Here is a 14,780-nt window from a genome sequence, read left to right on the forward strand (position 1 = left end):
CATTGGGCAAGCTAATCGTTGATGATGTTGTCGTTGCTGTTGTTAAACGTTAATAAGCCATAAAAATTACTGAGCTTGTGCCGTGCGCCACAAAACATAGGCAAAAGAGAGACAGCATTTTTCTCCCTCCTTCATTGAGTCTGCGTTAGCATGAGTATCATGTTGTACGTACAAGAACATATTGATATTTGGTATCAAACCGATTAGAATTTGATTAATGTGTTAATTTTAATTCATTCGTGCATATGTTTACCACATGCTAATTATGAAAAGGGGTATAGGTGGGATTTGGTTCCATGACTTCATAATTTTTTCTTTCTTTAATTGTCCAATATTTAATCTTTTCATGTAGGTAGTTACATGCCACAATCCGGGTGAAAAGTAGAAATATTAACAATTTACTAATAATGATTAAAACAATAAACGATTAGCACAATTGCTGGCGTCTCCAATGCCTGTACCTATTATGGTCACGTTAAATGTTGAATGGTGTCCATGAGTGCCCATTTGAGATATTGACGAAGCCGGAATTTACTCTATTGCTAAAAAAACTTAAAGGAATGTGAAAATGAACTGCAGGAAATTAGGGTGGGTCAAATTTGACCTTGTGTTTCCCACTGCTATTCTGATGTGCATTGAGGTCAGCCATAGAAAATCATTTACATTAATTTCGTGCATTAATTTACATTCATTTGCCCCTAACTTTTTTCATCAACAGAATTGCGTAAAATGATGTATGAAGCTTTTGTAGGTTTTAACGAGGGGGACGACTCTATCTACGATGCAGAAAAGATTGTGTTTTGCTATGGCTATCTGCACGCACGCTGAGTAGATAGAAGGAAGATATATGTCGATTTTGAAGATTTCCTGCAAAAAGATGCAGCACGATGCAAGTAAATGCGAGAAATGAAAGATGATTTTTCGAAGATTGATTCGCTAGTGTGAGATTTTTTGAGCATCTAGAATTGAGATTTAGATGTGTCGCCCCCCTCGGGTTTTAACGGGTGTTCAATAAAAAATGAGAATGATTTCAATACCTTTCTGTAATTGAAGTACAGAGCGTAATTTTTTTCTCCAAGAGAATTGCATGCTTTTCGCTCGGGTGCTGTCAGTTCAATCGAAGATGGATTCGAAACAACAAACACTCCGCTAGCGTGTTGTACGGTTTACCGAAACGCATGGTCATCGTGGAAAAAAAGTTTACGGTAGACCACTCTCGAGACGAAAACGTGCCCGTGAGTACAGTTTACCGGTTCCTGAGCGTGGAGCGGAAGCCCAGTAGCGGCCGTCCGGCGAAGATAATGACGAAGAAGAAGAAGGAAGCGTTGAAAAAGCTGTTGACAAAAAAGACGGGACGAGTTTGTGTGACGCCGGCCGAAAATATCACTGCTCCCACACCTTGATTCACCGAACCCTCAAGATGGAGGGCATCATCTGTCGAGTACACGGACACACGGACGAGGCGATAGCGACCGTGAAATCGCAGTGCCTGTGGATGACGAAGAACTACTTCGGGATGTCGTTCGTGACGAAAGTTACTTTCCGCTCTCGAAGACCCACATTCCTGAAAATGACAGCTACTATTCCAGCGACAAGTCGGCCCTTCGAAGTAAAATATAAGTTTAAGCATAAATTTGAAAACAAAAAGTCGCCATATCGGACAGAGGGATTTCAAAGCCGTGGTTCAAGCCGAGCAGTCTGGCCATCAATCAATAAGTGTACCAGGAGGAGTGTCTTGAGAAAATTCTTCTGCCGTTCTTAAAGGAGCATCATGCGGATGGGAAGTACGTCTTCTGGCCGGACAAGGCGTCTTCCTATTACGCCAAGAAGACACTGGAGTATCTTGAGCAGAAAAAGATACCGTACGTGCCGATAGAAAGGAACCCGACCAACTTGCCCCAGTGCCGTCCCATTGAGGATTTTTTCGGCTTCCTCAGTGCCCTAGTGTACAAAAATAATTGGCAGGCCAAGGATACGAAGCAGTTGACCACGAGGATCCGGAATTGTATCCGGAAGATGGACGTCAGTGCTGTCCAGCGCTCTTATGAGAGCATCGCGACTAAGTTGCGTCGTACGGCTCACCAGGGCCCCTTCTCCAATGTTCATTGACTTTTGTTTTTGAAGAATAAACATTATGTTTTTAATAAAAAATACTGAATTCGTTGAAAACATTTTTTTTACTTGCTATATATGCAAGGTTGCAAATACTCATTTCAGCTAAAATAATGTTTTTCTGAATAATAAAACCAAAAGATGGTATGATGACATGTTTTACTTGTAACTTACAAGAAGAGGCTACACAGTACGTCTTTGAAACATAAAATCTGTAAATTTTGCTTTCTATGAGTCACAATTATCGATTTGCTGATCGCTGAGTGAGTGATTGAGTGAGTGTGTCTAAAATAGCTGATTGTGACTCATGAAGTGAAATAAACAGGTTTAATATGTCAAACACATTCTTTGCAACCACTTCTTGTATCTTACCTATTCAAAATATGATCTGATACTGATGAAAAAAGTTACAGGTAAATCAATGTAAATGAATGAACGAAATTAATGTAAATTCAGGTCCCTAACAACGGAGTCAATATTGAACGAATTTGGTTTTGATTTGGATTCGCTGTAGAATTTTAAATTTTGTATAGGAAACGGAACGAATATGCAGTTTTTGACAAAGTTATTTTGTATAGTAATCTCAATCTAAGCCCGTGATTTGGTGAAATTTGAGCAATATTTGAATTTTTGGTAAGCAAATTATTAGGAGCGTTCTGTTTTCCTATTTCATTTTCCTATACAGAATTTAAAATTCTCCCGAAATTAGATTCGTTCAATTGTGGATGAGCAGTGGAGAACAGGGAGTTGTAAAGTGGACCCACCCTACTGGACATACAGAATTCCTTGAAGAAATCCTCTTGGAAACACAATGGATAACACGGATTGTTTTTATCTAAACTCTCTCTGTAATATATGTAGCTTGATCGCAGTAGTAGAAGGATAATGATATAGGGGAAATGTAGGTAATGTCGGCCTAAGTGTCCCTAATATGGGCCCATACATAAATTCAGCAATCGACTAAATTTCCAAAAACAACCAAAAATATCCATTAGTAACGTCCCAATAACGCGTTCATCTAGATAAAATTGATAAATAGCAGATTTTTAGCGATGGGCCCAATCTTAGATCCATATGTCAACATTAGAGACATTTCCCCTATTTCTTTCAAAGTATTTTTTTTACGTTACTTCATACGCGAAGTTTGCGATTTTCAGAGTTGGTTGGAAATGCTATCCTAACATGAAGCTTTAGTGTGATAATTTATTAGCTAGAGAATGATCTTAGAAGAGGGTAGGTGGATAGTTTCGTTAAAGTACGGTAGTATGAAAATTGAATAGAAGTTGAAAATGAGTGAAGGGGCATTCATGCGACAGTACAAAGTCAAACGCACACTTCTTTGCCTAACCCGTACGATGTACGCGAAGATTTGAAGTAACTATGTCTTCAAATCTACAGACAAAGAGTGTGCGTTTGATGTCACATTAATGGCCCTTCGCTCGTTTTCAACTTCTATTCAATTTTCATACTGCCGTACTCTAACGGAACTATCTACTTACCTTCTTCTAAGACCTATCTCAAGCTAATAAATTATCACACTAAAGCTTCATGTTAGATACCATTTCCAACCAACTCTGAAAATCGCAAAATTAGCCTATGAAGTAACATAAAAACACTCTGAATGTTGAAATCATGGTTGAAAGCAGAAGAAAATGTCGATTCTACCGTTGTGCAACATCTTATGAGTGGGATTAAGAAAAAAGTTTGGGAATTCGAATTTGGTGAAGAATTAGAGTTAAGAAACGTAATCCAAGCTTATCGATAGTATTGCCAACCGGTGGAAACTAACCATTTTAAATTGGCTCACTACTTGACTAGCCTATTGGTCCCAAGCAAACCGATTAACTTACCCCATTCCAGTTGAAATTCTAGTACTACACTATGTTTGTTTTCATTCGCTATGAAAGTTTGATAGATAAAATGAGGGGTTAGTGGATTTTCCTATGTTTCGAGGGGTGAATCAATTAGCTTGGGACCGAAGATAGTACCAAAGCTGAGCCAAAAAGTTGAGCTCGTTTCTTCAAGACCTTCTGGTCTTAGAGTTACCTCTATGGTATTACCAACCGGTGGAAACTAACGATTTTAAATTGGCTCACTAAACGAAACGAAAATCAATTATTTTATTCATGTGTTTCACTTATACATTTTTGCCAAAGCATCAGCATTCCATAAGACAAACCACATAGGTCCTACAAGAATGCATAAAAGGTATGTGTAACCGCTTATACATTTCATTTGACACATGAGCTTCATTAACTTTTTGCAAGGCGTCTGCTTATTAGTTGACTTATACATTTTATGAATAATCAGCAATAGAAATTTGCCAAAAGGTATAAGAAGATTTCTATCCGTGTACTTGACTAGCTTATTGGTCGCAATCAGGGGTTGAAACATTGTCGGTTTTTGCTACACTCGCTACGATGTCGTGCGCAACAGTCTGTTTGTATTCGTACACTCATGATCTACCGTCGTCTCTCTCACACAACACAAACGGCGAGCAAAAAGAAAATTATTTAACAACTATCATATGACATGTGTGATTTCGTCCTTAATTTGGAGTAAATTAAACAATTTCTAATCAAAAATGTTATTACTGGGACATCGTTGCTTGCTATTTCCAGAAGTCACACAAGCACTACATCAGTAGCTTATAAGAAAAACTAAAAAACATACATTCGTGACAGTCTTTGGCGACAGTGTCGCATGACAGAACTTGTCATATTACATTTTAGTTTTGTACTGTTATTTTATAGCTTGTTTTGCAAGTGTCGGAAGCAAAGGTAGTCGATTATCACAGAAAATGTGTCAACTACGGTGACCGCTTACAAGACTAGTCCCAAGTACATCTTTAAGCGCACCCCATTCTAGACGAAATTCTAGTACTAAATTATGTTTGTTTTGATTCGCTATGAAAGTTTGACAGATAAAATGAGGGGTTCGTGGATTTTCATATGCTTCGAGGGGTGCATCCATCAGCTTGGGACCGAAGAGAGTACCAGAGTTGAACCAAAAAGTTGAGCACTTTTCTGCGGGAGCTTCTGGTCTTAGTTACCTGTATGGTATTACATTCCCTGATAATTTCATGACAATCGGTTGAGAGACTTATTTTTGTCGAGTACTGTGATGCAATTTAACTGAGGACACCCTTTACCAAGCGAAAACTTAATCGTGTTTTGTCGTAGAGTGTTGTGGTTTTGAGATAGAGGGATCGTTTTTGCTTACTTAGCCAAGCTCTTCCACAACAGAATAAATCGCATCGCAGGGTTTCGAGAGTATAAAACGGCGTTGAAATGTTTAAATCATAATTACATGGGAACTATTCCCTACCTATCGGTAACCATTAACCTTAAAATGGCAAACACTAAATAAAATGAATATACTCTTATAGATGATGATGATGATGATGGTCCCACCTCTTACCCCTACAAAGGTTTGAGCTGGACGATTTATCTTTAAGATAATTAAATATGACATTTTAACAAGGTTAGCAAACAAAATCGAACTGGTACAGTTACAGATATAAATTCCCTCTAGAGTTTACAGTTGCTTCACAGAGATATACACCCCTATTCTGTATTTCGTTCGAAACGAAATACCCATACAATTTTTTTTTTATTTTGTATAGGAATTTCGTTTCGAACGAAATACAGAATTGGGGTGATAAATGTGGAAAAGCTCAGGCATCCACCTCTTAGTTCGCCTTTTTGTCCACCTAAAATATTCATAAGTATTACAAGCAATCAAGAGTTAATGAACAATCAACAAAGCATCTTATTACACTAGCAACCCCGCAATCTGATGCTATCAAAATTTTCAGCGATGTCAGAAATGCTCACGAACCCCCAACATTTGCCAGAAAACTTACTATTAACTCAAGGTATCTTTTAAATTTATCAAATGTCAAATGTTTAATTCAGTCCTCTGTATCCGGAATACGCGTGAGAGGCTCAAACCTTTGTAGACTACTTTTTTTTAAATCTATTACCATTAAATTAAATTCTAAAAAATCCATCATCACCATCCATGGTTTTTGCAGTGCTACAATAATTATTAAAAAGTCATGATGGCAGCTATCCATACAAAATTATTCGTTATAAACAACTTCGTCAAGATACATAATTTGTCAATTCATAAAAAAAAATCACTGGATAACTGTTCAAAGGACAAGTTTAACGTGTGAAATGCAGTGTCTTTAAAATTTTGTAAGTGTTGCTGAACGTTTGATATGTCTAGGCATCGAATTGAAAACATTTATTCCTTCACAAGTCAAGAAATGTGGTGTTCCTATTTCAGCCTCGTTTCCAGTATTATATCTATGAAAGTCACTTCCTCTTTCTATTCGATCACACAAATATCGAGGCAGCCGTTAACTACTTTAAAAATGAACACCATAGTCAAATATACAATTCTTTGCTTCACCGACAACCATTGAAAGGCGTCCAGCATCAAAGTTGAGGAAGTAAATCTATTACATCTCAAAATCAAACGCATTATTTTATTCTGCAAGCGCTGTAATCTCGATATTTGGCCAGAAATAAAATAGAAGCGTAAAAGTCTAGATGAGGAGAAATGATTAAAGCAAGTCGAAAGATTAAATGAGCAACACTTAAGCAACATCTGCTTTTGGTCGTATCGTCAGTTTGAAGCTAATACTGACCTATGAGCCTAACCAATTTTCTTACTTCGTAGCACTTATAAGTCATAAGTTATGAGAGTGTCGCTAAGTCGGTGGTCTCTCGTTAAGGAAGTAAACTACATCAACATGTCCAAGATAGGCGTGGCTGGGCATCCTTGTTTAAATAGGAATCAATGTTTACTTCCCAGCATTATTCCTGAAAGCAGTCTGACTGATAATTAAAAAAAAAAGAGACGTGAGTTTGTTTAAATATGAGGTAAAGCGAAATTCGGTTGGAGGAACGAGTACTTAAAAGAAATAATATTCAAGTTTTAGGAAAGACATGTTGATCGGAAATCTCAAGAGCAGTTGTTATCGTCGACGGCTAGGTCGCCGCCGGTATCGAAATCTACTAACAGCAAGTTGAACAAGAACGTAATTGTTTTGTGAAATGAGGAGCTCGGTTGCCTTGTGGCGACCGATTTAGCTTACTGAGCAGAAAATCATGGGTCAAACCCAAGCTCCTTCACATTATAGAGTTAAACTTTAAATCGCCTAACTTTAATAATATGATATTGCCAATTCAGAGAAAAATTAGCATTTGGCGTCAGATTATCAGCTTTAATAGCATGCTGTAGCTGTTAGTTGCGTCGAATTATTTTCTCTGAAACGGCAATATAAAGCGTAATGAAACTCGGTTGAAAGGACGCATACGTAAAATAAGTAATATTTGAGTTATATAATATATGTGTTGCTCGGAAATCCATATCAAATCCTTATCAAGAGCATTTGTTGTCGTCGTCGATGAGGTTCCTGTCAGGATCAGAACCTAGTTACAACAAGTTGAGCGATAACTTGATCGTAATTATTTTGTGAAAAAAAAATCTAACATAAGAAGCTGGGTGGCCTAGTGGCGACCGATTTTGCTTACTGAGCAGAAGACCGTGGGTTCAAACCCAACCTACTTCGCGATATTGAATTGTTAGGAAATCAATTCAGCATATTGTTTACCATAACAAATCCTGCTGCAATCCCAACCCTTATATCCAACATCGCAGTGATTTATCGTGAAAGTGCAGAGGTGTTCTCGGCTTTCATTAAAGCGACCAGCATTCTGACGTACCCGGCATTGGTATTGCTTAGTTTTAGATCATCAGTATTACTCATTGAGGGTGATTGTTTTGTTAGTCCCAAGCAACGTCTATTGGTTATCTAATAACAGCTGATCTGGCAATAACGGAGTTGCATCCTCGGGCGGTCAATCGTGCTTATGCTCATTCTTATGGTATAAAGTTGGTTTTGGGGTTTGTCACTTCAAATGTAAATTGGTCAATATGCGGCGCCTATAAATTTTATTTATCTAAAGTAGTGTAACCCAATTTTATTTTTAAATGTATAATGCCGTATACACAGTGTTGTGCTGTTTGTAGCGCATGACGGTATTCATACAAAATAGCCAACTTTGTCTTGTTGTAACCTTGTTGTTTGAAAACTTCGCTACAAATCTAATCGTGGCCGCGCTTATTGAATTAAGCTGTGTTCCAATTGAGGAATTCAAGTTCTCGTCTACCATAGGGTATTTACTAGGAAATCAGGACTATTCTAAAATGTATCATCTGTCAAATTTAAGTCATAGCTGTGAAACAAAAATCCTTTGTTTTTCATAGAGGAATACTTTTTTTTTAAATTCTTTCTTAGAGTAATTTTTAGCCATTTCTGAACGAGTTCACCAACAACATTTGAATTGAAAAGAAATCATCGATTTTGCAGCGATATATAATTTTTTAGGATTTTGAAGAACTTTCTTTAATAGAGAACACTGAAAAATTTAACTTAAATTTAATTTAAAAACTTTTTACCAAATAACCTCAATTTCAACCATTGTTTTCAGAACGATTTCAATGGATTTGACATTCTGTATTTCCTGTGAGAATTATCGTGTAAAACATGTTCGAACTACACACGTGTTTAATTTACCTCACACAAAAATCTGTTCCAAATAAGACGACGTGATTGCATTTGGGAGTGATCTTTCAAATATTCAATTGCTACTCAAAAACACCGTCAAAAAATCAACCAAAATCACGTAACTGTTACTATTTTCAAAGTTTTGGAAAATGTTAATTGGTCGTAGGTTCCAGAACAAACAAAATTCTGGGCGTTTCTTGGGATAATTGGTGTTTGTATTAATTCAATTAATTTTTACAAACTACAACTCGTTGATTTCAAATATATTCACGACGACATCTTTAAAAATTACTTACGAAATGCAGACAATCCCGCCGGTATTTGTGATCCGTCTGGTCCAAGCCCGAAGAAAGGCCTGAACGTACCACCACCATAAGAACCAACCAGTGGTGTCAGTGGTTGCACGGCAGCTAATCCTTGATGTCCAAACGTTGTCTGGTTTAATGATTGCGAAGCGGTATATCCTGGGTACGTTCGCTGATTGTAAGAATTTCCGGTTCGCACTTCATCACCGTAGAAGGAACTGAGCTCTTCCGTATCTTCAATATCCAATGTGGGAGAAGATCGACACGTGCTGTCGGAACTCACCGATGGTGATCGATGGCTATCACTAGTTTGGATGCGGGCATTTTCAGTCACTACACTAGCCTGGTCACAAGGAGGAGTGGGATTCCCCTTTTCCAGGTGACCGTAAAGCCGTTCGAAGAACTTTCGTGGCGACGATGGCCTATTGCTCACGATGGGTTCACTTTCTGTAGTTCTACTACTGTCGGTCACTTCTTCAAGGTTGTATATTGCACTGGTATTATTGTTGTCCGTAAGCATCATGATAGCTACACAGTCAACTTAAAGTATTGACTACTGTTATTGTCGAAGGAGCACACGTAAGTCTTGATCCCGTCAGGAGTAAATCTAAACTGATGATATTTGTCTTCCCTATTATTCACCTTACTCAACTAACATCAGGACAGGTTGAATGTAGTGTGAATGGCTCGAAGAGACCGAAAGGATATTGCACTCAAGTCTTCTGATTTGCGATGATCCCCCTTCATACCGATTTCCGGTGTGTTCAAATTGCGAGAGATGAATGCATGGAGAGTCAGTATAGGTGCCTTTTCTCACTTGAAAAAGAGAGGATTTGGAGAAACCGTGTAAACAAATGCGCTGATTGGTTGCCGTAGAACACACCCCCTGGAAGTACGGCATGCTTGGTGTTGATGTGTTTGCATAAGAGCAGGTGATTGTGGTGTGATACGAAGTGTCATTTGATGCATTGATCCGATGAGGGGAAGGATACAGTGAAGATAACGGTGATATCAATTTATACAATTGCTAAATGAAATCAATGTTTTAAAACAAATAAAATAGTTAATTAGGCCTATTCAGCGCGGCGTGTGAGGTGAGGTGACCCGCTGTTACCAGTAAAAAGATAATTGTTACCTCCGTGCCAATCAAATGGAGAGTCACCTCACCCGACGTAACAAATGTGACTTCACCATCACTTCACTGTCACCTCATCTCAAACGCCGCGCAGAATAGGACATAAATAAATAGCAAATAAATTAGAGCAATGTCAATTTCATTTCAGGTGTTCATAATGTTTACCACTAAAATATTAGTCCTCCACCGAAACGACGACCACCATTTTAAAATGTAGGTTATGATGGTATTGCGAGGGGGACGACTCTATCTACGATGCAAAAAAGATTGTGTTTTGCTGTGGTTAGCTGCGCGCACGCTGAGTAGATAGAAAGAAGATTGATGACGATTCTGAAGATTTTCTGCAAAAAATTGATGAGCGATGCAAGTAGATGCGACAAATGAAAGAAGATTGTTCGAAGATTGATTCACTAGTGTGAGATTTGTTGACTATCTAAACTTGAGATTTAGATGTGTCGCCCCTCTCGTGGTATTGTACATGTGATCAGACCCCGACTTTACTCAACAGGGATCAAGCAAACTGACCGACAACATGACCAACGGATTAGCAGTGCCTTGTCGTCCAGCCCCTTCTAAAGATTAGATTTAAGAGTAGAAGTACCCATAAGTGAAACAAACTTGGGCTAAGAGTCTCGCACAATTAGCGTTGACGACACCGTCGAAAAATCCACCATGTTTCACGCAAAGTCTGACATCTGATATAGCAATAAAGAGCTAGAGAGTCGCCGTCATAGCCAGTACATCCGAATCTGGTCCGTTGCGAAAAATCAGTTAGACAATAGATTTAGCTGTCATTTGCCGTAACGGATGAGATCCGGATGCATTGTGCGTAGCTTTTTTAGTAATTAATTGGTAACCTGCGGTATCCATAGATTATTTTATGGTACATTTTAAACGAATGTACTGATGTTAAGATTATTAACAACCCGTTCATACTGCAGGATATGTTATTGTCGCTTAAGCACAAAATCGAAGTTCGCCAGTATGGACTAGCGAAGCATTTCAGTTTTTAAATAAACAAACAATACGTGATAATAGAGTATCTTTACGCATCAATTATTTTATCAAGTATTTTATTCATGTGTTTCATTAATGATGTTTTGCCAATACATCTGTTTAATACTTTCTATTTGGGAAACCACACGAACATATAAACTATATGCGTGACCATTAATACAGTTTAAATTTACATATGATCTTCATTAGTTTTATACTTTTAGACGAGTGCACCGATGAACTTCAGTTCATGCAGCAATGAGTTTGCCTTTCTTTGCTCTCATAAGCCATCTTGTCATACTTTACCATAGCACGGCGATAGAAGAAATGCTTCATCAACCCGAGCGTCTGTTCACCATGGAGGTGCGACTCAAATAGCGTCTGACTGGCATCTACCGGCTGAATAAGAAAAAACTCATCCCCGGAAGCTACACCTAAGATGGCAGCCCCATCACGGTGGATAGGAGACCTTAGGCTAACCACATACCGTCTGAAATCATTTGTTCAAGAAACCAACAGAGAAAGACATCGAACTGATTTAACGGCAACGACTTTTAGCGCAAAACAACGGACACGCTGGCACAACTCGCCAACGAGGCGCGACGCACGAAGCTAGCAATCCTAGGAGTGAGTGAAGTTCGTTGGCCAAACTTTGGAGAACACAAACTGCCGGCGGGATAGGTACTACTATACTCTGGTATTCGAGGTGAAAAAGCTCCCCGCTATCGTGGAGTTGGTCTTCTACTTAGCGTCCAGGCAAGTGCTGCGCTCATCAAGTGGGAGCCTATTAATGAGAGGATAATCGTTGCCAGATTTAGAACACGGGTTCGTAACCTTACCATAATCCAATGTTATGCGCCAACCGATGCTGCCTACCTACAGGATAAGGATATTTTTTTTCAACTGAATGCCGTTGTGGATAAGGTTCCAAAGGGTGACATCAAGATCTACACTGGCGACTTCAATGCAAAAATCGGCTCCGGCAACACGGACTATGAGTGTGTCATGGGACGCCATGGTCTCGACGAAATGAGCGAAAACGATGAGCTGTTTGCAGAATTTTGTGGCAATAACGACATGGTGATCGGGGGTTCGCTCTTCCCCCATCGGCCAGTGAACAAAGTCACGTAGGTTTCCCGTGATGGACATACCGAAAATCAGATCGACCACATCTGCATCAACCGAAAATGGAGACGGAGCCTTCTTGATGTCCGGAATAAACGCGGCGCCGACATCGCGTCTGACCATCACCTTCTAATCGGCGAGATCCGCCTACGCATAGCGAACTTGATACTCGAGCTGCGGACGTTCCAGAAGGTGGCAGCGTAGAAGAACAATGGACGGCCATCAAGAATGCCTTGAATGAAACAAGCGAAAACAACCTGGGTGAGCCGCGCACCCAGAGGAAAGAGTGGATCACAGATGAAACCTGGCGGAAGATTGAGGAGCGTATAGAAGCAAAAGCCGCGATTGAGCGGGCGAGAACCAGAGCCAAGAACGAAGCCCGTCAATGGTACTCGGCTCTAGAAAAGGAAGTCAAGCGCTTTTGCAGACGGGACAAGCGAGCGCGTGGGTGAACTCCCTGGTCGACAAAGGGAAGAAATCCGCAAACACAGGTGATATACGCCTCTTCTACGATATCTCACGACGCCTAAGTGGAGCAAGGATGAACCCGAGGACTCGCCTGAGGATGCCAGTGCAGGATACGACTGGACAGTTGCTTACCGACCCCACTGACCAGCTGAAATGCTGTTTTGAGCACTTCGAACAACTTCTACAAGTTTCGACGGCCAACCAGCAATCAACATCTCGGCATGATCCGCATAGGGTGCAGCGCATCACTCGTGGCAATCCCGAGACCCAATCACTGCAGGAGATTGAAGCAGCTATTCGAATAATGAAATCCAACAAGGCTCCAGGCGTCGATCGCATATCAGCAGAGATGCTCAAAGCTGGCCCCATGCTATCCGCTCAAATTTTGCATCAACTATTCTGTAATATCTGGGATACCGCAACTTTTCCGGCCGACTGGAGGCAGGGCGTCTTAGTGAAGATCCCAAAGAAGCGAGGGGGGCGACACATCTAAATCTCAATTCTAGATGCTCAAAAAATCTCACACTAGCGAATCAATCTTCGAAAAATCATCGTTCATTTCTCGCATCTACTTGCATCGTGCTTCATCTTTTTGCAGGAAATCTTCAAAATCGACATAAATCTTCCTTCTATCTACTCAGCGTGCATGCAGCTAGCCACAGCAAAACACAATCTTTTCTGCATCGTAGATAGAGTCGTCCCCCTCGCAAAGAAGGATGATCTGGCTGTGTGCGACAATTGACGAGGCATCATGCTACTGTGTATTGTTCTCAAAGTTCTGTGCAAAGTTATCCTGAATCGAATACAGGAGAAGAACGACGCGACTCTCCGGCGGCAGCAGGCAGGATCAATGAATTCCAAGAGTCGTTTTATTTGGTATTTGGCTATCGACCGACTCAATCACGTAAATCTGTGAGGTGCCCTGAGACGCAAGGGCGTCCCGGATAAAATCGTCTACCTCATCGAAGCGCAGTATCAGACTTTTTTCAGACAGGCTAAGACCATGACTGGTCCATCTCGCCAAAACAGTATCAGACTTTCACGTGCAGAGTTCAGCATAACGGAGTCCTGTCTGACCCTATCCGGGTAGTCGCTGGTGTTAGACAAGGATGTATACTATCACCATAGAGGTAACTCTAAAGTGAACCCCACACGGTAAGAAATATTGTCAATACTTACAAGTATTGACAATAATATTGATGATGTGAATACAGAAATATTGTCAATACCGATGTATTGACGTCAATATAAAATGTATTGACAATACGATTATTGTCAATACAAACTGTCGTGTAGGGTCTACTTAAGACTAGTAGGTCCCGAAGAAAAGTGGTCAAGTTTTTGGCTCAGCTCTGGTATTATCTTCGGTCCCAAGCTAATCGATGCACCCATCGAAACATTGGAAAATCCACGAACCCCTTATTTTATCTTTCAAACTTTCATAGCGAATCAAATCAAACATAGGGTAGGTTTAGAATTTCGATTAGAATGGGGTACTTTAATCGATTTGCTTTGGACCAATAGGCTAGTCAAGTATGCGGTAAAATTAGCGTGAAACCTGTTTGCATAGCAGTGATTATCTAAAGAGAAAGTCGATGAAGAGAATCGATCAACGCAGACAGGACCATTTGAAATGTTCATCGAGAAATGTTCAAAAAGTATAAGGGCATTTTAATCGTGTTGATATCAAAATCAAACGTAGGTAATACATCGGGTAATAGGGTAAATGTTGGCTTCGGCACCCATTGACTGTTTTCGGCAACCAAAATTTAAACGTTAATTTCACTATGTTTTCCCATCAACGCACATCCCTGAATGTGTCCAAACGATTGTTTAGCCTTTCAGCTTCAATCTGATTATATTTCAACGATCGAGCAATCCAGTAATGCTACATTTTTCTTCAAATAAAGCGTACGCACTACAAAATTAGGTTGATTTCGAGTTGCCGATAATAGAACAGCTGGTTAACACGCAGTTCTAATGGGAAGGTTGCCGAAGAAAAAGAGGCTGCCGACAATAGTCACACTCACCTGAGAAGTTTGGAGCGTTGTAAAAA

General features: G+C 39.8%; 2 protein-coding genes across 2 annotated transcripts in view; both read right to left on the minus strand.

Annotated features, from left to right (window-relative positions):
* ro (rough) overlaps window positions 1–9,568 on the minus strand; it is a 31,622-nt gene extending 22,054 nt beyond the window's left edge. The window contains exon 1 of the mRNA XM_065221720.1: window positions 8,992–9,568. Coding sequence (XP_065077792.1) covers window positions 8,992–9,523 — 532 coding nt within the window. The 5' untranslated portion in view covers window positions 9,524–9,568. The remainder of the gene's footprint in view (window positions 1–8,991) is intronic.
* The window catches only part of ChAT (Choline acetyltransferase), a 296,798-nt gene that overhangs the window by 92,560 nt on the left and 189,458 nt on the right, over window positions 1–14,780 (minus strand). The window lies entirely within an intron of this gene.

Source organism: Ochlerotatus camptorhynchus, unplaced genomic scaffold (genome assembly GCF_037179485.1).
Source record: "Ochlerotatus camptorhynchus isolate MF236.1 unplaced genomic scaffold, CSIRO-AGI_Acam_v1.1 ptg000147l, whole genome shotgun sequence".
NCBI classification, from domain to species: Eukaryota; Metazoa; Arthropoda; class Insecta; order Diptera; family Culicidae; genus Ochlerotatus; species Ochlerotatus camptorhynchus.